A 21,849-nucleotide genomic window follows, 5' to 3' on the forward strand; every position below is an offset into this window, starting at 1 on the left:
GTGCAGCTTCCTGTTCTCAAACTAAGTATAGTCAGAAATTTGTCATTTTACTGGTTAAAACTGTAATGATTAGATAACTGTTGAGAGTTTTGCATAACCTAGTGACCGTCTTGATTGAATGATTTCCTTTCATCTTGCTTTATACAGAACTTTGATCTAGATCATTGCCCTAATTGACTGTCTGCTGTCCACAGCTACATTTTCCATTACCCAGTTAAGGAAAGTTCGATCTTTGCTGTTAGTTGTTTGCTTGATCGAGCAGATGTTGTACCATCCTGAGTTTTGCAGTAATAATTTCTGCAAAGAGCTTCTTGGTAATTTATAGAGTCATAGATCCTAAATTGAACTAGTCCCATTTTGCCTGTGATTGGCCCATATCCCTCTAAACCTTTCCCATCCATGTACCTTTCCAAATGACATTTAAGTGTTGCAGTTGCAATTGCAATTGCCTCTACCACTTCCTCTGGCAACTCATTCCGTATATGCACTACCCTCTGTGTGAAAAAGTTGCCCCTCAGGTCTTTTTTAATTCTTTCCCCTCTCACGTTAACCCTACGCTGTCTAGTTTTAGACTCCTATACTGTTGGAAAAAAGACCTTGGCTATTCACCCTATCCATGATTAGGCTTTCAAAGAAATTTTGTCCCCGTCAATACTTAAGTGAAAGAAGTAATAGAGAATTTTCACCACCAAAAAAAGAAGCCTTCATTTAGCAAAATTGCCTCATCTCCTGAATCAGATTTTCATGAGAGAGTCAGTTTGGAACAACTTTGTAGAAAAGTTAGCATTTGGAAGGGTGACTGGAATAAGTCCCATAGGGACATTAGCCCCATTTCTAGAACTAGCCAGTCAATGGCTCAGGCGCAGTTGTGCACAAAAACATGCTTTTTTCATATACGAGTTGAGATGTTTCACAGTAAATGAGACTTTTCATAGGAGCACAATATTATTATGTCAAGTGTTTCTAGATTATATACTGTTGTTACTTCTTTTGTGCTGGTGGCTTACTTGCTATTCACTTATCAAGAGGATGACAATAACAATGTTGTCAATATACTGCATGTCAGAATCTTTGTATATTACCAAGAATTTGGAGGCTGTTAAAATAGTTTAGAGCTAAATTCAAGGAATATTGACTAACTTTAGACAAAACATGAAATTTGGAGGGGTTTGACACAAAATGAAAGTTACATTTTAATCAAGCAATTATACTAAAAAGCACTAAGATTCTAGGCCTATGCCCTGCAAGCATTGCGGTATTCAGTGCTACAGACCCTATTATCATCGCTCATAGTATTGATGGTTATCTTTATACTGATCGTAGAATTTCAAGAATGTGGAATTTTTGTTCTGGTAGATGTTGCTGAGTTGTGAAAGTACAGCCCTTCATTTGTCTGTCATAAGCCGTATCAACTTCTTCAATTAATATTTAATTTTGGAAGTGACTTTTTGTACTAATTTTAGCAGTATTGGGGATGGGGGCAATATTCTTGCATTTAAAATAGTAAGGAAGGTAACCAATCATTGTTCTTGATGAGAAAATATAGTTTAAGATTGGAATTATTGCAGAGAAAGCCACAGTGCTTGCTTTGTGTTCAATGTGATCAAGATCAATATTGACAGCATCCTCAACGAAAATGTTCAAACTTCAAAGGAGAACTTGTGAAGTTAACAATGAATATTTAGCCATTTGTTGGTTTGTGTTCATCATTGCTGCTAATGTATTGGACAGGTGCACAATTCTGTAAGTGGTACTTGTATATACATAGCACTAGATATTGTTGTCTCTAACAGTTTACCTAAGAAGGATAGGCAAACAGTTGGTTATTTTTTCAATGATGTTTTCAGTAGTATAAACCTAGGGTTTCCTGTATACTTTAATGAGACAACAGTTTTATGTGGCGCATATAGCTAAATCACTTTTAATGCTCATAATTTAGATCAGCTATCCAGTCTGCACAAGTTTGTTTGGGTGTGAAAAGCATTGTCATATTCACCTTCTGAACAGTCAGATTTATGGTATTTTACATGTTCTTGAGGAAGTTGTGGACCACGATTAGAGTTAACCTGAGTGATGCCCAAGTTTTTATTATATGTTTTTTTAAATGTCAGACTAAGGTCTGTAATAGCAATAGACAACTAATTGCCCATCTTTAATTGCCATGACAAAGTGGTGCTAGCAGTCTTGAAGCTCTACAATTCTGTTATAATGCATATCCAATGGGAGTAGGTAGTAAATTCCAAAATATTATGCAGTGACAATAAAGGAATGGCAATCTATGTACAAGTCGGGGTGTTGTGTGACTTGGAGATTAGCCTAAAGAAGATAATGTCACATAAGTAGGGGGGACGTGTTGGGTATTCTAAAAGGCATTAGGGTGGACAAGTCCCTAGGTCCGGATGGGATCTATTCCAGGTTACTGAGGGAAGCAAGAGAGGAAATAGCTGGGGCCTTAACATATATCTTTGCAGCATCCTTGAGCACAGGTGTGGTCCCGGAGGACTGGAGAATTACTAATGTTGTTCCTTTGTTTAAGAAAGGTAGCAAAGATAATCCAGGAAATTATAGACTGGTGAGCCTGACGTCAGTGATGGGGAAACTGCTGGAGAAGATACTGAGGGATAAGATCTATTTACATTTGGAAGAAAATGGGCTTATTAGTGATAGACAGCATGGTTTTGTGCAGGGAAGGTCATGTCTTACCAACTTGATAGAATTCTTTGAGGAAGTGACAAAATTGATAGCTGAGGGAAGGGCTGTAGATGTCATATACATGGACTTCAGTAAGGCGTTTGATAAGGTTCCCCATGTTAGGCTGATGGAGAGAGTGAAGTCGCATGGGGTCCAGGGTGTACTAGCAAGATGGATAGAGAACTGGCTGGGCAACAGGAGAGAGAGAGTTGTAGTGGAAGGGAGTATCTCAAAATGGAGAACTGTGACCAGTGGTGTTCCACAGGGATCCTTGTTGGGACCACTGTTGTTTGTGATATACATAAATGATCTAGAGGAAGGTATAGATGGCCTGATTAGCAAGTTTGCAGATGACACGAAGATTGGTGGAGTAACAGATAGTGAAGGGGACTGTCGGAAAATGCAGCAGAATATAGATAGGAGAGTTGGGCGGAGAAATGGCAGACGGAGTTCAATGCGAGGTGATGCATTTTGGAAGATCCAATTCAAGAGCGAACGATACGGTAAATGAAAAAGCCCTGGGGAAAATTGATGCACAGAGAGATCTGGGTGTTCAGGCCCATTGTTCCCTGAAGGTGGCAACGCAGGTGGATAGAGGCATACGGCATGCTTTCATTCATCGGATGGGGTATTGAGTACAAGAGTTGGCAGGTCATGTTACAGTTGTATAGGACTTTGGTTTGACCACATTTGGAATACTGTGTACAGTTCTGGTCACCACATTACCAAAAGGATGCGGATGCTTTGGAGAGGGTGCAGAGGAGGTTCACCAGGATGTTGCCTGGTATGGAGGCACTAGCTATGAAGAGAGGTTAAGTAGATTAGGATTATTTACATTAGAAAATCGAAGGTTGAGGGGGGACCTGATTGAGGTCTACAAAATCATGAGAGGTATAGACAGGGTGGATAGCAAGAAGCTTTTTCCCAGAGTGGGGGACTCAATTACTAGGGGTCCCGATTTCAAGGTGAGAGGGGAAAGGTTTAAGGGAGATATGCGTGGAAAGTTCTTTACGCAGAGGGTGGTGGGTGCCTGGAACGCGTTGCCAGCATAGGTGGTAGAAGCGGGTACGATAGTGTCATTTAAGATGTATCTAGACAGATACATGAATGGGCAGGGAGCAGAGGGATACAGATCCTTGGAAAATAGGCGACAGGTTTAGATAGAGGATCTGGATCGACGCAGGCTTGGAGGGCCGAAGGGCCTGTTCCTGTGCTGTAATTTTCTTTTGTTCTTTGTCACCATTACCTTGCTTCTTTTGTCATCCTCATTGGTAGAAGTCACATGAAAGGGTAATGTCACTAAGATAATTTTATTGAGTCACTGCAGTACATTGTGAAAATTATACATGCTACAACCACTCAGTATAATTATGGTTGAGGACCTGCATGCTCGACCTTGTGACACAGGTGCAATTCATCTTGGTTTGTCCTGTGTTAACTTTCTTCATAGTTATGTTGTTGCGCTAATCCAAGTAACATGTTGTGCCATACTCTTGCCTTGAGTTGCTGTTCTCCCTCCTGCAGTTCCATAGAAATGTAGAAAATAGGAGTAAGTGTAGGCCACTCAGCCCTTCAAGCCTGCTGTACCATTCAATACGACCATGGCTGATCATCTAATTTAGTAGTCTGCTCCTGCTTTCTCCCCATTCCATTTGATCCCTTTATCTTTAAGAACTATATCTAACTCCTCCTTGAAAACATTCAATGTTTTGGCCTCAACCACTTTTTGTGGCAGAAAAATACACAGGCTCAACACTCTAGGTGAAGAAATGTCACTGCGTCTCAGTCCTAAATGGCCTATCCTTGTTGTAGACACTGTGTTGTTATGGTTGGTCTATTTCAGTTTATGATCGATCATGACCAGAATTCACCATTCCCTCCCAGGATATGTTGGTGGTCACTTTACTGAAGATCAAAAAATAATGACTCATGCTTTTCATATTTGTGTTGAATATGATCAGTTAAATATGCAAATTATATTCATATAGCACTGTTAACATTGTAAAGCATGGCAATTTTTCACTATGTTGGATAGACGTCAAACGGAGCAGCAGACTCTTGCTCAGATCTCCAATACTACTGTCAGCATGTTGTCAGGCCCCATAACTTGGCTGCCCCCAGTGTCCTCAACCACATCTTACTGTCATGTCATGTAAGCCAACAGGGCTGGACTGTATAGCTGTTGCTTCCACCAGTGTAAAGGACAGACATTCATCTACTGTTTGAGGAATAACTAGGCAGGCGGTGATCAGCAGGCGATTTCTCTTATTTGTTGTTAAGTCATGAGACCTAATTTATTCCAGAGCCAATGTCAGGGTCCACTCTCTTTGTATTGTAATCATTACACTGCAGTGCTCCTTTAATATCAACTTGAAACATGGGAATTGACACTCACCTGGCAAATCAACTGATTAGGGCTTTGATTTGTATGCCTCCTAATTTTTCTTCAAAGTCTATATCATAAGGAAACTTTAAAAATGTAGGGAAAAAAATCAAGACACAGTCCACTTCATTTGCTGAAAACAACATACTTCACACTCTGATCAAATGAGCTAATGGCATAGTTCATCTGACATGGATTGTTATAGCAGACATCCTCTCTCACTGTTCTCCAATTCGGAGTTGCCTCTGTAATCAGCAAACTATCTGGCATTATGGAAAATAAAACTTAATATACTTTTATATTTTACCAATATCTTAAAAAGATGGTTTGTAGTTTTGTTTTCAGTGTATGTCATGTTGATATGAACTTCTTCACTTCATGCGTCTTCTGGATTATTATGTGTGTTGTGAAATGTTAACGGATATCATCAATTCCATTCTTAATGGATAAAGTGCAGTATTTTTCAGCAACTTTTTAACTGGAACATTTTTATTAAATGTGTATGTTACAGGTGCCTCAGAGTAAACCCAAAGGGTTTAGATGAAGAAAGCAAAGACTACCTTTCCTTATATTTGCTTTTAGTTAGTTGTCCAAAAAGTGAAGTTCGAGCTAAGTTTAAATTCTCTTTGTTGAACGCAAAAAGGGAAGAAACAAAAGCTATGGGTAAGTTCTTATGTATGTATTACACCAACCTTTACAAGAATTTTTTTCCAATATAGTTTGAAAGGGTATTGTATATGTTTAGTAATTTATTGCCAGATTCTTTAATAATGCTGCCAGGAATTTTGCAAGAATGTTTCAGCATAAACCATTGACATTCATCCTATAAGGTAGTGACAGCCTTGTTTCAATGACATCACACTTTCCTTCTTGGCAGAATTTCATAGGTTTTTAAGTCTCACTGCTTTTGAGCAGTTGGTATCCAGCCTAACGGAGTGTTACCCTATTGGCAATATTATCCTTCAGTGTACTGTTGTACTGTAGTTTGTTCTATCTACCCTGTGAGGTGGATGTGAAAGGTCCCATGGCACTATTTAAAGAAAGGCATGAGTGGAGTTCTCATGATGCCCTCACCAATATTTAACCCTCAGCCAACATCCAAACAGTTTAATTTATTATTCACAGAGGATCTCCTGCCAATTCACTAGCAGATGAAGTTAGCCCTGGTGACCGCATCAGTGTGCACCTGAGCTGGAAATCAATGCTGTTTCATGAATTTACATGAGTTAGGGGGTGTGATGGATGGCAGTTGCAGAAAGTGAGATGAGCTGAAGATACAGTCAGGTAGATGGGTTACCGCCGGAAAGGTAGGAGAGCAAGTCAGGTCATGCAGGAGTCTCCTCTGGCTATCCCCATCTCAAACAAGTATGTTGTTTTGGAAAATGTAGTGGGTGATGGACTCTCAGGGAATGTAGCACTGACAGTAAGGTTTCTGGTACCGAGACTGGCTCTCATGTAACGAGTGGTACATCAGGTTCCAAGCCGTCGATTTTGACGGGGGACTTTCTAGTCAGAGGGACAGACAAAAATTTCTGCAGCTGACAGCAAGACATCAGAATGGTGTGTTGCCTCCCTAGTGCCAGGATCAAGGATGCCTCGGAGAGGGTGCAGAGTATTCTCAAAGGGGAGAGGGACCAGCAGGTGGTCGTTGTACACATTAGAACAATCAACATAGGAAGAGAAAGGGATGAGATTCTGAGGACAGAATATAAGAAGTTAGGCAGGAATTGGAAAAGGAGGCCATTGAGGGTAGTAATATCTTGATTAGTCCCAGTGCCATGAGCTAGTGAAGATAGGAGTAGGAGGATAGAGCAAATGAATGTGTGGTTGAGGACCTGATGCAGGGGAGAGGTATTCACATTTTTGGATCATTGGAATCTCTTCTAGGGTAGAAGTAACCTGTATCAGAAGAACGGATTGCACCTGAATTAGAAGGAGACTAATATACTGGCAGTCAGATTTGCGAAAGCTGCTCAGAAGGATCTAAACTAGTTGGGGGTGGTGGGGGTGTTTCCCAGGGAGATAGTGAGGAAAGACATCAGTCTGAGACAGTACAGCTGGGGAAAAGAGCAAGTCAAACAACCAGGGTTGGCAGGAGCAAAGCAGAGAATAAGGCAGGACTGGTAAATGAAATTGCATATATTTCAAGGCAAGAGGCCTAACAGGTAAGGCAGATCAACTGAGGGCATAGTTGGAAAAATGGACCTGGGATCTCATAGCAATTACAGAGATGTGGCTCAGGGATGCACAGGATTGGCAGCTTAATGTTCCAGGGTATAGATCCTATAGGTAGGATCTAAAGGAGGTCAAGAGAGGAGGGGGAGTGACATTTTTGATTAGGAATAACCTTACATTTGTACTTGGGAGAGGATATTCCTTGGAATACGTCCACGGAATTTATTTAACTGGAGCTGAGAAATAAGAAATGGGTGATCACCTTTATTGAGATTGTACTGTAGACCTCCCAATAGTCAGCAGAAAATTGAGAAACAAATTTGTAAGGAGATCTGTTATCTGTAAGAGTAATAGGGTTTTTATGGTAGGGGATTTTAACTTTCCAAACATAAGACTGGGATTGCCATAGTTTTAAGGGCTTAGATGGAGAGGAATTTAAGTGTGTACAAGAAAATTTCCTGATTCAGCATGTGGATGTATCTTCTAGAGAAAGCACAAAACATGACCTACTCTTGGGAAATGAGGCAAAGCAGGTGACGGAGGTGTCAGTGGGAGAGCACTTCTTGATGCCAGTGACCATAATTCTATTAGTTTTAAAATAGTGATGGAAAAGGATAGACCAGATTTAAAAGATAAATTTCTAAGTTGGAGGAAGGCCAATTTTGATGGTATTAGGTGAGTGCTTGCAAAAGTTAATTGGGGGCGGACGTTTGCAGGTAAAGGGATGGCTGGAAAATGGGAAGCCTTCAAAAATGAGATAACAAGAGTCCAGATATGTTCCTGTTAGGGTGAAGGACAAGGCTGGTAGGTGTAGGGAATGCTGAATGACTCGAGAAATTGAGGTTTTGGTCAGAAAAAGAAGGAAGTACATGTCAGGTATAGACAGCAGAACTCGAGTGCATCCCTAGAAGAGTATAAAAGCAGTCAGAGTATACTTAAGAGGGGAATCAGGAGGGAGAAAAGGGGACATGAGATAGCTTTGGCAATAGGGTCAAGGAGAATCCAAAGGGATTCTACAAATACATTTAGGGGCCTTATTTTCTCCCTAGTTATCCTTTTGTCCTTAAAGATCAGCAAGGCCACATATATGTGGAACCGCAGGAGATGGGAAGATACTAAATAAGTATTTTGCATCAGTGTTTACTGAGAAGTATGGAACGTGGGGAAATAAATGGCGACATCTTGGAAAAATGTCCATACTACAGAGGAGGTGGTGCTGGATGGCTTAAAATGCATAAAGATGGATAAATCTCTGGGACTTGATCAGATGTACCCTAGAACTCTGTGGGAAGCTAGAGAAGTGATTGCTGGACCCATTGCTGAGATATTTGTATCATTGATAGCCACATGTGAGGTGCCGGAAGACTGGAGGTTGGCTAACCTGTTGCCAATATTCAAGAAAGGTAGTAAGGAAAAGCCAGGGATATACAGACTGGTGAGCCTGACATCAGTGGTGGGCATTTTGTTGGAGGGAATCCTGAGGGACAGGATTTACATATATTTGGAAAGGCAAGGACAGATTAGGGATAGTCGACATGGCTTTGTGTGTGGGAAATTGTGTCTGACTAACTTGATTGAGTATTTTTAAGAAGCAGCAAAAAGGATTGATGAGGGCAGAGCGGTGGACCTGATCTATGTTGACTTCAGTAAGGTGTTTGATAAGGTTCCTCATGGTAGACTGGTTAGCAAGGTTAGATCGCATGATAGCCATTATACAGAGCCATTTGGATACAGAACCGGCTTGAAGGTAGAAGACAGAGGGTGATGGTGGAGAGTTGCTTTTTGGTTTGGAGGCCTGTGACCACTGGTGTGCCACAAGGCTCGATGCTGGGTCCCCTACTTTTCATTTATATAAATGATGTGAACATAGGTATGGTTAGTAAATTTGCAGATGACTCTAAAATTGGAGATGTAGTAGACATTGAAGGTTACCTCAGGGTACAATGGAATCTTGATCAGATGGGCCAATGGGCTGAGGAGTGGCAGATGGAGTTTAATTTAGATAAATGTGAGGTACTGCAGTTTAGAAGGGCAAATCAGAGCAGGACTTGTACACCTAATGGTAAGATCGTAAGGAGTATTGCTGAACAAAGAGACCTTGGAGTACAAGTTCATACTTCTCTGACACTGGAGTCGCAGGTAGATAGGATAGTGAAGAAGGCGTTTGATATGGTTACCTTTATTGGTCAGTGCATTGAGTATAGGAGTTGGGAGGTCATGTTGCAGTTATACAGGACATTGTTTAGGCCACTTACGGAATACTGCATGCTATAGAAAGGATGTTGTGAAACTTGAAGGGTTCAGAAAAGATTTACAAGGATATTGCCAAGTATCGGAGGTTTTGAGCAATAGGGAGAGGCTAAATAGGCTGGGGTTATTTTCCCTGGAGCATCGGAGGCTGAGGGGTGACATTACAGATGTTTATATGAAGGGCATGGACAGGGTAAACAGACAAAGTCTTTTCCCTGTGGTGGGGGGGTCCCGAACTGGAGGGCATAGGTTTAAGGTGAGAGGGGAAAGATTGAAAATGGACTTAAGGGGCAACGTTTTCACAGGTGTGGTGGTGTGTCTATGGAATGAGCTGCCAGAGGAAGTAATGGAGGCTGGTACGATTACAACATTTAAAAGACGTCTGGATGGGTATATGACTAGGAGGGGTTTAGATGGATATGGACCAAATGCTGCAAATAGGACTAGATTTATTTAGTGTATCTGCTCAGCGTTGATGAGTTTGACCGAAGGGTTTGTTTCCTTGCTGTATATCTCTATGAGTCTATGATTGCATTATATGACCGTGCACTGTGGCACTGACTCCCAAAGAGCTCCTGCCTTCCTCATTCTGCTCACTGTGCTCAGAGTCCAGTTCTCCTGCTGTCACTCAGTTCAGTGCCCCTCATCACCTGCTTGCTACTACTGTAGTCACTCCCCTCCCAACTTTCCTACTGACCCTTTCCCACTCACTGCTTTATGCCCAGAGATGGTGCGTGGGTGTGAAGCAGTGAGGAGTCATGCAAATATTTGTAGTGTGAAAAAACCCTAGCTTGATTGCTCCTTTCCTTTGATGTCAGCAACTTACTGCAGCGTCACTGGCTGTGACTGCGTGCGTGCACCCCTGTGGTTTAATGACATCGTATATCTACCTACACCAAATGGTCTGCAGCAATTCAGAAATCAACTCACTGCCACCTTCGAAGGAGCAATGAATGCTGAACCAGCCAGCAATCTCCACATCCCCAGAATGAATGGAACAAAATGATAAATGTTTATCACAGATTGAACAAGTCTATAATCTGTACCAGCTCCCCTCATTGCTCGAGTGAGGCAGGCATCACTTAGATCCTTGAGCTAAACAATGACATAAGCCAGTGCTTTGATCTAGGATGTCTCTGTATGGTTTTGTATTTGCCCTTTTGCTGGAAGAGGGTGTTTGTTATGAATACACTACTGAGCTCACTCTGTTAACAGGAGCATGTCGTTTGCATTAACTTTTCCAGCCTGCCGTTTCCGCAATATTTCTACATCAAACATCAGAGTTAGAGATACCCTGATTATTAGTCCTCCAGAAAAATGACTTTTTTATCAAGGTCAGGATAAAACTTACCCTTTGTGTCTTTGTCAGTGTCGATATTCATTGGAGTCCAGGACATAAGTGCTGATCACTGTGGCATTTTGATTATAGCTGAGCTGTGGCAGTGGTTGGGAACTAGTGCAGTAGGTCAGCAAGAAAAATGACCGAGAAGGAGTTAGAGATTAAGGCCACTAAGGCTAAGAGGAAGAACAGACAGGGAGAGATTACCGAACTCAGTAGATCTCGCGGTTTGAAGTGTATATGTTTTACGCGAAGAGTACGCCAGGTAAGGCAGATGAACTTAGAGCTTGGATTAGTACATAAAACTGATTTTGTAGCTATTACAGAGACTTGGTTGAGAAAGGGACAAGACTGACAGTTTAATTTTCCAGGATTTAGATATTTCACACGAGGTAGAGAGGGAGTTGTATATACTGATTAGGGAGGACATCACAGCTGTACTGAGAGCTGACCTTTGGAAGGGTCATCCAGTGAGACCATATGAGGTAGAGCTCAGGAATAGGAAGGGTACAGTCACTGACGGGATTGTATTACAGGCCTTCCAATGGCCAATGGGCGATAGAGAAGCAAATATGTAGATAGATTATGGAAAAATGTAAAAGCAACAGGGCTGTTGTAATGGGTGATTTTACCTTCCTCTATATTGTCTGGGATCCTCTAGTGCCAGAGGCTTGGATTGGTTTGGTGACAGGGAGGGGAGATAGTTTGTTGGTGGATCTAAGAGGGTTTTTTGAAACAATATGTAAATAGTCTAAAATACCAAAAGAATTGTGGATGATGGAAATATGAAACAAAAACAAATTGCTGGAAATTCACGGCAGGTCTAGCAGCATCTGCAGAGAGAAATCAGAGTTTACTTTTCGGGTCCAGTGACCCTTCCTCAAAACTCATCCTTGAAGATCCCTCGAAGAATATAAAGAAAGCAGGAATGAACTTAAATAAAGAGTTAGGAAGGCTAAAAGTGCCCATGAAATGTCGGTGGCAAACAGAATTAAGGAAAACCCCAAGGTGTTTTATACCTATATCAAGAGTTAGAGTGCATATAAGGAAAAGATAGGTCCACTGAAGGATAAATGTGTGGAATTTGTGTGGAGCTAGAGGAAATGAGTGAGGTCCTTAATGGATACTTCGCATTAGTTTTCACAAAGGCAATGGAGGATGGTGAATCTGGAGAGGGATTTGTTGATATTCTAGGGCATATTGATATAAAAAAGGAGCAGATGTTGAGTGTTTTGAAATGTGTTAAGGTATATAAGTCCCCAGGACCTGACAGATCAAACCCAGAATACTGAGGGAGGGAGGCAGGTGAGGAAATTGCTGGGGTCTTATACAAAATCTTTATATCCTCTTTAGTCACAGGAGAGGTCCCAGAGGACTGGAGAATAGCCAATGCTGTTCCATTGTTTAAGAAGTGCAACAAGGATAATCCAGGAAATCTCCAGCCTTATGTCAGTGGTAGTGAAATTATTGGAGAAGATTCTTAGGGACAGGATTTACTCACATTTGGGAAAATGTGAACGTATTAGCAATAGGCGGCATGGCTGTGTGCGGGGGAGGTCATGTCTCACAAACTTGATTGAGTTTTTTTGAGGAAGTGACAAAGATGATTGATGAGGGTAGGGTGGTGAATGTTGTCTGTGTGGACTTTAGTAAGGCCTTTGACAAGGTCCCTCATGGCAGGCTAATATAGAATGTGAAGTTGCATGGGATCTGTGGTAAGATGGATACAGAACTGGCTTGGTCGTAGAAGACAGACAATAACAGTGGAAGGGTGCTTTTCTGCCTGAAGATCTGTGATCTATGCCAGGGGAGGCGATGGTCCAGTGGTATAATCGCTGGACTGTTAATCCAGAGACCCAGATAATGTTCTGGGTACCCAGGTTCGAATCCCACTGTGGCAGATGGTGGAATTTGAATCCAATAAAATATCTGTAATTAAGAATCTAATGATGACCATGAGTCAATTGTTGATTGTCGGAAAAACCCATCTGGTTCACTAATGTGCTATAGGGAAGAAAATTGCCATTCTTACCTGGTCTGGCCTATATGTGACTCCTGACCCATAGCAATGTGGTTGACCCTTAACTGAATTAGGGATGAGCAATAAATGCTGCCTAGCCAGTGATGCCCTCATCCCAATAATGAATAAAGGGAAAAAAAAAATCAGATCCCTATCTTCTGTAGGGACCAGTGCTGGAATCTTTGTTGTTTACAATATATATATATAAATGATTTGGAAGAGAATGTAGGTGGTCTGATTAGTAAGTTTGCAGAAGACACAAAGATTTGGAGGAGCTGCGGATAGTGAGGAGGACTGGCAGATGATACAGCAGCATATAGATCGGCTGGAGACTTGGGCAGATAAATAGCAGATTGAAATTATTGGGACAAATGCAACGTCATGCATTTTGGAATGTCTAATGTAGGTGGGAAGTATACAATAGATGGTAAAATTCTTAGAAGCATTAACATACATAGGGATCTAGGCGTACAGGTCGTAGTTCCCTGAAAATAGCAACACGAGTGGATAAGGTGGTCAAGACGACATATGACATGCTTGCTTTCATTTGTTGAGGCACATCATGTTGCAGCTGTATAGAATTTTAGTTAGGCCATAGTTGGAATATTTCGTACAGTTTGGGTCCCATCCTATCAGAAGGATGTGGAGGCTTTGAAGAGAGTACAAAAATGGTTTACCAGGATGTTGCATGGCTTGGACGGTATAAGCTATGAGGAGAGAATGGCAGAACTTGGTTTGTTTTCAATTGAATGTTGGAGGCTTAGGCGTGACTTGGTACAAGTTTACAAATTGAGAGATATGGTTGGAGTCAGTTTCCCAGAGTAGAAATGCCAATTATTTGGTGAAATAGGTTTAAGGTAACAGGGGGAAAGTTTAAAGGAGATGTGAGAAGCAGGTTTTTTTGAACACAGAAGGTGGTAAGTGCCTGGAATGTGCTGCCAGAGAAGGTGGTAGAAGCAGATAGAACGGAGATGTAAGAGGTATCTTAACAGTTATATAGGTAGGGAGAGAATAGAGGGATAAAGACCGCATAGAGGCAAAAGATTTTTAGTTTAGAAAGGCATCATTTATCAGTGCAGATTTGGTGGGTCAAAGGGCCTGTTCCTGTTCTGTTCTTTGTTCCTTGTGATGGTATCAGACATCTTTCATTTATACAATGGGGGAGTTCTGGAGTGTGTCCAAGTTTCTATTCCAGTTGTAAAATCAACTTTATTTCAGTCAGAGTTGAGTTGTTGCTCTAAAATGAGGTTAAATGTTGGTACTGCGTGGTACATTAAATTTTGATGCCTATCAGTGTATTCAAAGGAATTTATTCCATTTGGTTGATTTTCATCAATGTCTAAGTCTTGCTGCTTTTGCCCAATCTACTCATGAAATGGTAGTTTGGCACAGGAAACCTGTTATTTCCTGTGCTGGCTCTAGTTGATTTCATTTCCCTGCTACAGCCTTCGTTGCAGCTCAATTTATTGGCACAAAGTTGTCTTTTCCTTCGTTCCCATTCCCAATTCAGCACCAACATGCCTTTTTGATGGTGGGGGACAGTGGTCTGACTCTCTTTGATTAAGGTCCTTAAATAGCCACTTTTAAATTTCCATGAAGGCAATCAATAAATAATCTTTTTAATTAATTAGCTCCAATGATCTGCTTTTGACTTATTCACCTACTGAACATGAGAATATGGTAGAATGTTCTTTGGGATGTAATTGTCAATTAATTGTGTTACAACATGATGTTGCATGGTTACAAATTGTTATAATTAGACAAAAGATGGTGGAACCATGTGCTATTGTTGTTTCAAGCTTAATCTACATGCAACTTTCATCGCAATAGGTGAAACATGCAGGAAAGCATGAATCAACTAGGAACAGATCTGAGTTCCAATGCCTTTTTAATTATTTTTAAATCACCTGTTTGGGCATGTTATGACACACCTCTGGGGCAAGTGGGACTTGAACCTGCGTCTCTGACCCAGAGGTAGGGACTGTATCACTGTGCCATAAGAGCCCTTCAATGCCTATTTATTTTAATGTTAATTTTGGCTCAGACTGATCCTTGTTTATTTATGGTTTCATTAGCTTGATTCAACCTGGTCAGGTGACTTGTGAGGCTGTCTTAAGTCAGTGCCTTTTACTTCTTCTGAACTATTTTAGTCCAGCAAAGTTACCAGCTGTTTATTCAGAAATTGCAACAGTCACTCCATATTAAGCGCATAAAACCTGGCTCCCCCTCAGCTAGTCAATCAAATCCTTTGCCAAAATCCAGTATGTTCAATTTGAGTTGTTGAGAACCCAAAGAAGTGTTTAGTATTAAAGAATCTTGCATTAGCAGGTACAATACTATTCTCATGAGTTGATTACTATCCAACTATCCAGTAGGAAAGCATTGTGTTCAGTATTTTGTTTCTTTCTGCCAACTTTACACGAAAGCTTTTACGAAGTTGGGATGAAGCTCAGTGCTGTGACAGTTCAAGTTACAGCCGTAACTGTCATCCTTGAGGTTCTATACATTGACCCCCACTGATATTCTGATTAATGAAGGCAAACCGGTATTGCCTCTTTTTGTCCTGAATTTAATACTGGTACTTAGTTCTGTAAAAATTGATGTGCTCTATATTTGAAATTAGGAGTTGCTTTGATTTCCCAATTGCCCTCTTGGATGCCGACTTCAGTTTTAGCATCTAGGCCAATATGTTGCAGGTCTGTCACACCAACTAGATGGTTTTAGGAGCCACCCTCATTGCCAATCCAAAATATTTGCCTTTAGTTCATTTAAAACAGGAGATTGTTACTCTGTTACTCTGTCATTTTATCCCACATATAGATGTGGGTGGGTTGTCAAACAAATGTGGAAGAGTTATTGTTTCAGAAAGAAAAAGATTCGTTGAAACAGTTGAAATTTTCTAGGCATAAAGAAGAAAGCTTTCCTCTTCTTTGTTTATCTTTTGCTAGGAATTATGAGTGTGCAAATTCTCCCAACATATGATGTTATACATTCATGTGATGCTTCATGTGTGTTTTTTTTTGGTATTTGTCATGGATATCCTTCCTTTCGTTTATTTCCAATAGAAAGTCAAAGAGCATACCGATTTGTCCAGGGCAAGGACTGGGGTTTCAAAAAATTTATCCGTAGAGACTTTCTTCTAGATGAAGCAAATGGTCTTCTTCCAGATGATAAACTTACACTGTTCTGTGAAGTAGGTGAATATTATTGCAAATACTTGTTGCTGATAATTAAGTGTTTTATTGCAAAGTCTTGCTGTATCAATTTACCTTATGGGATAAATTGCTGAAAAGGGTAAATTATTCTACATGCAACTTTTTTTTACTTGTTCTATTGTTATGTAAAAATACATACGTTGTAACCCAATCAACTTTATTTTGGAATTGTACACTATCCACCTGAAACCAAAATAAGAATTTTAATAGTCAAAGCTCAAAAATTATAGTATTTCCTTTACAATTTTTTATGTGTTTAAAATGTTTATTTCTTTTCTCCAGCCTTTCTTATCTGTCTCCTTTTATTTTTTTTTCCCACAGCATATTTTGTTATTGTTCGAGACTAATGTTAGAATGCAGTATTGAAATCTAAATGTACCATGGCAGTATACCAATTTTCATTAAGTAAAAGCATTTTAATATGTTTGTTCCTTTCTGCTCCTTTTCTCCACTCAAAGCGTGCAAAGTTTTGGTTCTATTGGTTTTGTTTTTAACAAAAGCGTTTGTGAAAAGGCAATCCAGGGAAGTCAGCAAAGTAATGCCAAAAGAATTTTATAAATGATCACAAGGAATGGGTATTTTAATGTTCTATAATTGAGCCCATGATGATTGTGTGACCCTTCAGGGTTTATAATTCCTTCCCATTCTGGGATTGGTTAACTCTGGGATTGTATTTAACACCCCTTTGATCCTATTTATTCTTTGAGGGGATGTAGACATCATTGCAAAACCAGCATTTGTTAAACCATCTTTAATTGCCTTGAATACATTGGTTCACCAGGTCGTTTCAGGGGCAGTTAACTAAATTGCTATGGCTCTGAAGTCACAGGTAGGCCAGACCAGGAAAGGAGAATAGATTTCCTTCCCTGAAGAATGTTTGTGAACCAGATGACTTTTTACCACAATCAACAGTAGTTTCATGATCACCATTACAAAGGAAAGCTTTCATTTCAAGATTTTCCCATGGTGAGATCTGTATGATTACAAGTTGCTGTTAGTATTGCATTAATTGATTGAGCTATCATTTGCTCTTTGATTTTACTCAGGGGGAAATATGTGATCATTGCCACTGTTTATGTGTGTCTGTTTTATAGCCTGAAGTGGAACACATAATTGCTAAGTTAGTATTTTTCTAGCGCATTGGTAAATATCTTTCTAATGTGAAATGTAATCAAATGTAATAGGGGGTGATGGCCAAGTGCTATCATTACTGGACAGAGACCCAGGTAATATTCTGGAGACCGGGGTTCAGAACCTGCAAATGTAGATGGTACAGTTTGAATTTAATTAAAATCTGAATTTAAGAGTCTGAAAATGACCATTGTGAATTGTCACAAAAACCCATCTAGTTTACTGATGTCCTTTAGGGAAGGAAACTACTATCCTCACCTGGTCTGGCCTACACGTGACTCCAGACCCACAGCAATGTGGTCGACTCTTAACTACTGTCTGGGCAATTAAGGATGGGCAATAATTGCTGGCCTAGCCAGCAACAATGTCATCCTGTGAATGACTTTTGAAAAAGAGTTGTAATATTACATGCCGCAACCAGTAAATATGCTAAAACAGTGAACGAGTTCTTCTTCGATGTTTGTATCTTTGCTTATTGCCTAACACCCTCCTACAGAGGACTTGCATAATTTAAATACATCTGATGTAATGCAATCTCCTAGAAAATGCCGACTGCATAATTTAGTCAATGATTCATTCAATTAGCTTTGTGTCCTCCTGTCATTACATCATATTTACATCATTTGGCATGTTGAGACTGTAATTCAGTAAGGAAATACGAAATTGGTTGAACATCTTCACAGCATGCCATTGACCCTAATTGTTGACTGAATGGGCAATATCCTTAAAGCACTGCTCATCTGTGCTGAGAAGTTTAGAACTATTGTACAGGTATACTGACAGGTTACAATAATAACTGTTGACTGGCAACTTCTAAGTGATAAATATTTAAGTGATCTAAATTTCACTTTGATCTGAGTATTTTCGGAGTAAGTGAGAAACTCTGTACACATGATTACTACTTAATTATGTCATTATATTCTGTAAAAGTAATAATTGAAATGCGGCCTCTGGGAATGGGTGCTCTGAATTTAATGCATTGTATTTTCACTTAAGCAGACAAATTAAATATGCTGTGTGATGAATTTGTTATGAATATAATTATTTAATTGACGAGGTTACAAGAGGTGTCGTGAGGTTTGGTGAATTTATCATCTATTGCTAATTTTTGGAAAATTTTTAAGGGAAATAAATTAGAATCTTAATCCTCCATGTTTCTGGAAATAATCTTAAAATGTTTCTAAAATAAATTTAGGTGATTGATGTCACTGACACTGTTTAAGGCTGTAGACATAGACATTTCTGTACAGATAATAGTCTCTAAGTGCTTACTATACATCTTATAAATTTGTTTCTGAACCACCTTTTTTTCTGTCACGTGTAATTTGGCAAAATCCAATCAAATGCACTCTGAAAACACAACTAGAATAAAAGCCTGATCAAATGTTATGGTTATGGGCCCCAAAGAAACCAATTGGTCGATGTCAATAAACAATCCTACTTGTGTTCTTTTCTCTCTCCCTACTCAATATGAAGATTCGATTAGTGAAAAAGTTAAATAAGCTCCTTGATAATGTGGCCTGTATATTCAAATGACTTTAGTGGTCATTGGCAAGGAGATCATTTGATGACAGGGCTCCAAAAACAATTTTCTTGCCAGTAAAGGAGCTAACACAGTTGTCTCACTTTTTGATCATTTTGTATGGTCTCTGATTTGTTTCATGTCTCCTATTTAATTAAAATTCCAGTGGTTTTTTTTGTGCACTGAGTCACTCATATAATAAATTTGAGTTTATCTACTTTGGTAGCAAAAACAGGAAGATAGATTATTATCTGAACAGCAATAGATTGGGAAAGGCGGAACAAAAACAGAAGTTGCTGGGAAAGGAGGATGCAGTTTTCTCCCACAGCCCAAAGATGTGCAGGTTAGGTGGATTCGCCGTGCTAAATTGCCCGTAGTGTCCAGGGATGAGTAAGTTAAGTGGATTAGCCATGGAAAACACAGGGTTAGGGGGGTGAGGCCGAGTGTAATGCTCTTCTAAGAGTCGATGTGGACTTGTTGGGCCAAATGGCCTGTTTCCACACTGTAGGGATTCTATAAAAAGAAAGAGTTGTGGGTGGGGGCCCAGAGTGGAACTGGAAGAAGGAATGTTTCACATACCTCACAAAGAAACAGGCCTAACTGGGTCGCATGGCCAATCCTCTGACCTGAAGGAATGAAAAGAGATGTTGCTCAGAGTGAAGACTAGCTTGGCAGGGAGGTCTAGTAATGGATGGAGTTGGTTCAGGTCTTTCTTCAAGGAGGAAGCTGAGAGTCCTGAGACCATACTGATGGGGCATGGACGTGTAACGGAATTGCATGTCCAAAAACAGGAAGGTAGATTATTATCTGAACAGCAATAAACTGGGAAACAAGGACGTACTTCGAAAACTCACTGTCCTTGTACAACAGTTGCTGAAAGTAAACGTGCTGGTGCTGCACGCTGTGAAGAAGGCAAATGGTAGTTTGCTTTCATAGTGAGACGATTCTAGTACAGGCACAGGGATGTCTTGTTGTAACTGTATGTAACTTTTTTTTTTGTTTGCCATTAATTAAATCTGTTTGATATGCATTATTGGATATTGTGCAGACCAATTGAGGGGGAAAGAAGTTAATGACTATAATGATCATGGCAAAATTAATGCTTTAATAATCACTTCACATGATGTATTTAGAGCATATAGTCTGAAAGTGTCAATATATTGTAAGGTCTAAAATTTCTTTAACATTTGTGCCCAAGTACTCATTCATGTAGATAGCAAGAACAGGTTTAAAAAAAAATCATTAAGTTGCATGTGTAACTGCAAAAACATTCAAGTAACCTTGACCTTTTGCTTCTATCGATCAAATCTTCCATCTAATTGAAACTTCGCTGTGCCCTCAGGACTGGTCATCGTGTCAACTCTGAATTGGAATATAGTTTGATCACGTTTGCATTGATGGGGAGTGAGGGGCTTGTCTCAACCTTGTTACCAAATTTTTAGACACAGCAATAAACTAAGTAATTTCAACTCTTTGATTTTTTTAAAACTTTTATCCGCAGTGACTTTTTTTGCATTATAGTTTTCTTGCAATGAAAACAGCAAGACATATTGAAAATGAAGTTCCCTTTGTCAGGTTGTTTCTTGTGCCCCATCCGATGTGTATGAACGATGATTAAATGGATTAAAATTTTAAAGTTTAAGACACAAGAACAAACTAATGGGTATTCATCCTTTCTTTGGGCCCAGAATATTTACACTGCATTATGCTTATTTTAAGTTCTGCTGTCATCAGATTGGAAAATTGCTTGTCTGGCAAAATGGGTGCAGCATCATGCACGATTTCAGGTTATGGCGAAAGGAAAGTCCTCGGCGTGAATTTTTATGAAGAATTCAGTAACAGTGAATCATTTAGCCTCTAGTCTTAAGACGACAGAAGCCTTTGCTAACATAAGCAATTCTGTGAATAGCAAATTATTAATAGAGCAATTATTTTTAACTTTTACTACAGCTGAAATAAGACAATACAAGTTATTAGACTGTTGTAAATGTTGTGTTTTGACTTTTGTTTTGTTCCTCCCCTATGGTTCAGGTGAGTGTAGTTCAAGATTCTGTTAATATATCTGGTCAATCAAATATGAATACACTAAAAGTTCCAGAATGTCGGCTGGCTGATGATTTGGGAAATCTGTTGGAAAGTTCTAGATTCACGGACTGCTCCCTTTACGTGGGTGGACAAGAATTCAAAGCTCACAAATCAATTTTAGCAGGTAGGTAATTTCTGATTTTTTTTTTAAAAATTGCGTTTATCTATGTAATTGAAGAATTCTTAGTCTTATGACCCTTCCTTCCTTTTTGTCAGCACGATCTCCAGTTTTTAATGCAATGTTTGAACATGAAATGGAAGAAAGTAAGAAGGTAAGATTTGTCATTATTGTTCATTTTAAGACTTAATAACCTTTGACAGTCAAGTTGGTATATTTTATCACACCTTTGTTTTAACTTTTTGGTAATATGCGTTTGAACTCTAACAGTGCAGCTTTGTTCAAATCTTTAAATTACCGTTAAAATTGTGGTAGAATTGCAATGAATGCATTGAATGAATATTAGAGATGGTGTCACATCTTTAAACTTTTAATCATTTATATTATTTTTAATATCACATTTTAATCTTTTTTCTCAATAGAACAGAGTAGAAATAAATGATGTGGATCCTGAGGTGTTTAAGGAAATGATGAGATTTATCTACACAGGAAAAGCACCAAATCTCGATAAGATGGCTGATAATCTGTTGGCTGCAGCAGATAAAGTAAGTAATGAACATTCAGGAGGTAGTGCCAGAAAGAAGTTTCAGGCAATCACATCATCAGGAAGCATTCTTTTACATTGATACACCAGGAAGACGGCTAAGTGAAATACGTAATGTAGTCTGACATTTCAATGCGCTAGTGAGGGTGTGACACATGGAGGGGGTGAAGTCTTTTGAACAGCATTTTAACGTGGTTGACGTGGGCTCGTGTGCCACTCTGATGCCCAGCGGTCGTAGGATTCTTGTCGTGAGTTCCAACATGTTTCTGATATAGGGTAGTGTGATGAGTGTGTCGGGGCGTGTAGTCTCTTTCTGATGCTGTTCGTGTAGGCATCTTCTGACTCAATTCTTTGGATATCCATTATCCTTGAAAAC

At 39.7% G+C, this 21,849-nt stretch overlaps 1 protein-coding gene across 1 annotated transcript in view; it reads left to right on the forward strand.

Annotated features, from left to right (window-relative positions):
- The window catches only part of spopla (speckle type BTB/POZ protein like a), a 44,839-nt gene that overhangs the window by 10,335 nt on the left and 12,655 nt on the right, over nt 1–21,849 (forward strand). The window contains exons 3-7 of the mRNA XM_048599341.1: nt 5,586–5,737; nt 15,924–16,051; nt 20,758–20,935; nt 21,028–21,083; nt 21,352–21,474. Coding sequence (XP_048455298.1) covers nt 5,586–5,737; nt 15,924–16,051; nt 20,758–20,935; nt 21,028–21,083; nt 21,352–21,474 — 637 coding nt within the window. The remainder of the gene's footprint in view (nt 1–5,585; nt 5,738–15,923; nt 16,052–20,757; nt 20,936–21,027; nt 21,084–21,351; nt 21,475–21,849) is intronic.

Source organism: Rhincodon typus, chromosome 7 (genome assembly GCF_021869965.1).
Source record: "Rhincodon typus isolate 14 chromosome 7, sRhiTyp1.1, whole genome shotgun sequence".
NCBI classification, from domain to species: domain Eukaryota; kingdom Metazoa; phylum Chordata; class Chondrichthyes; order Orectolobiformes; family Rhincodontidae; genus Rhincodon; species Rhincodon typus.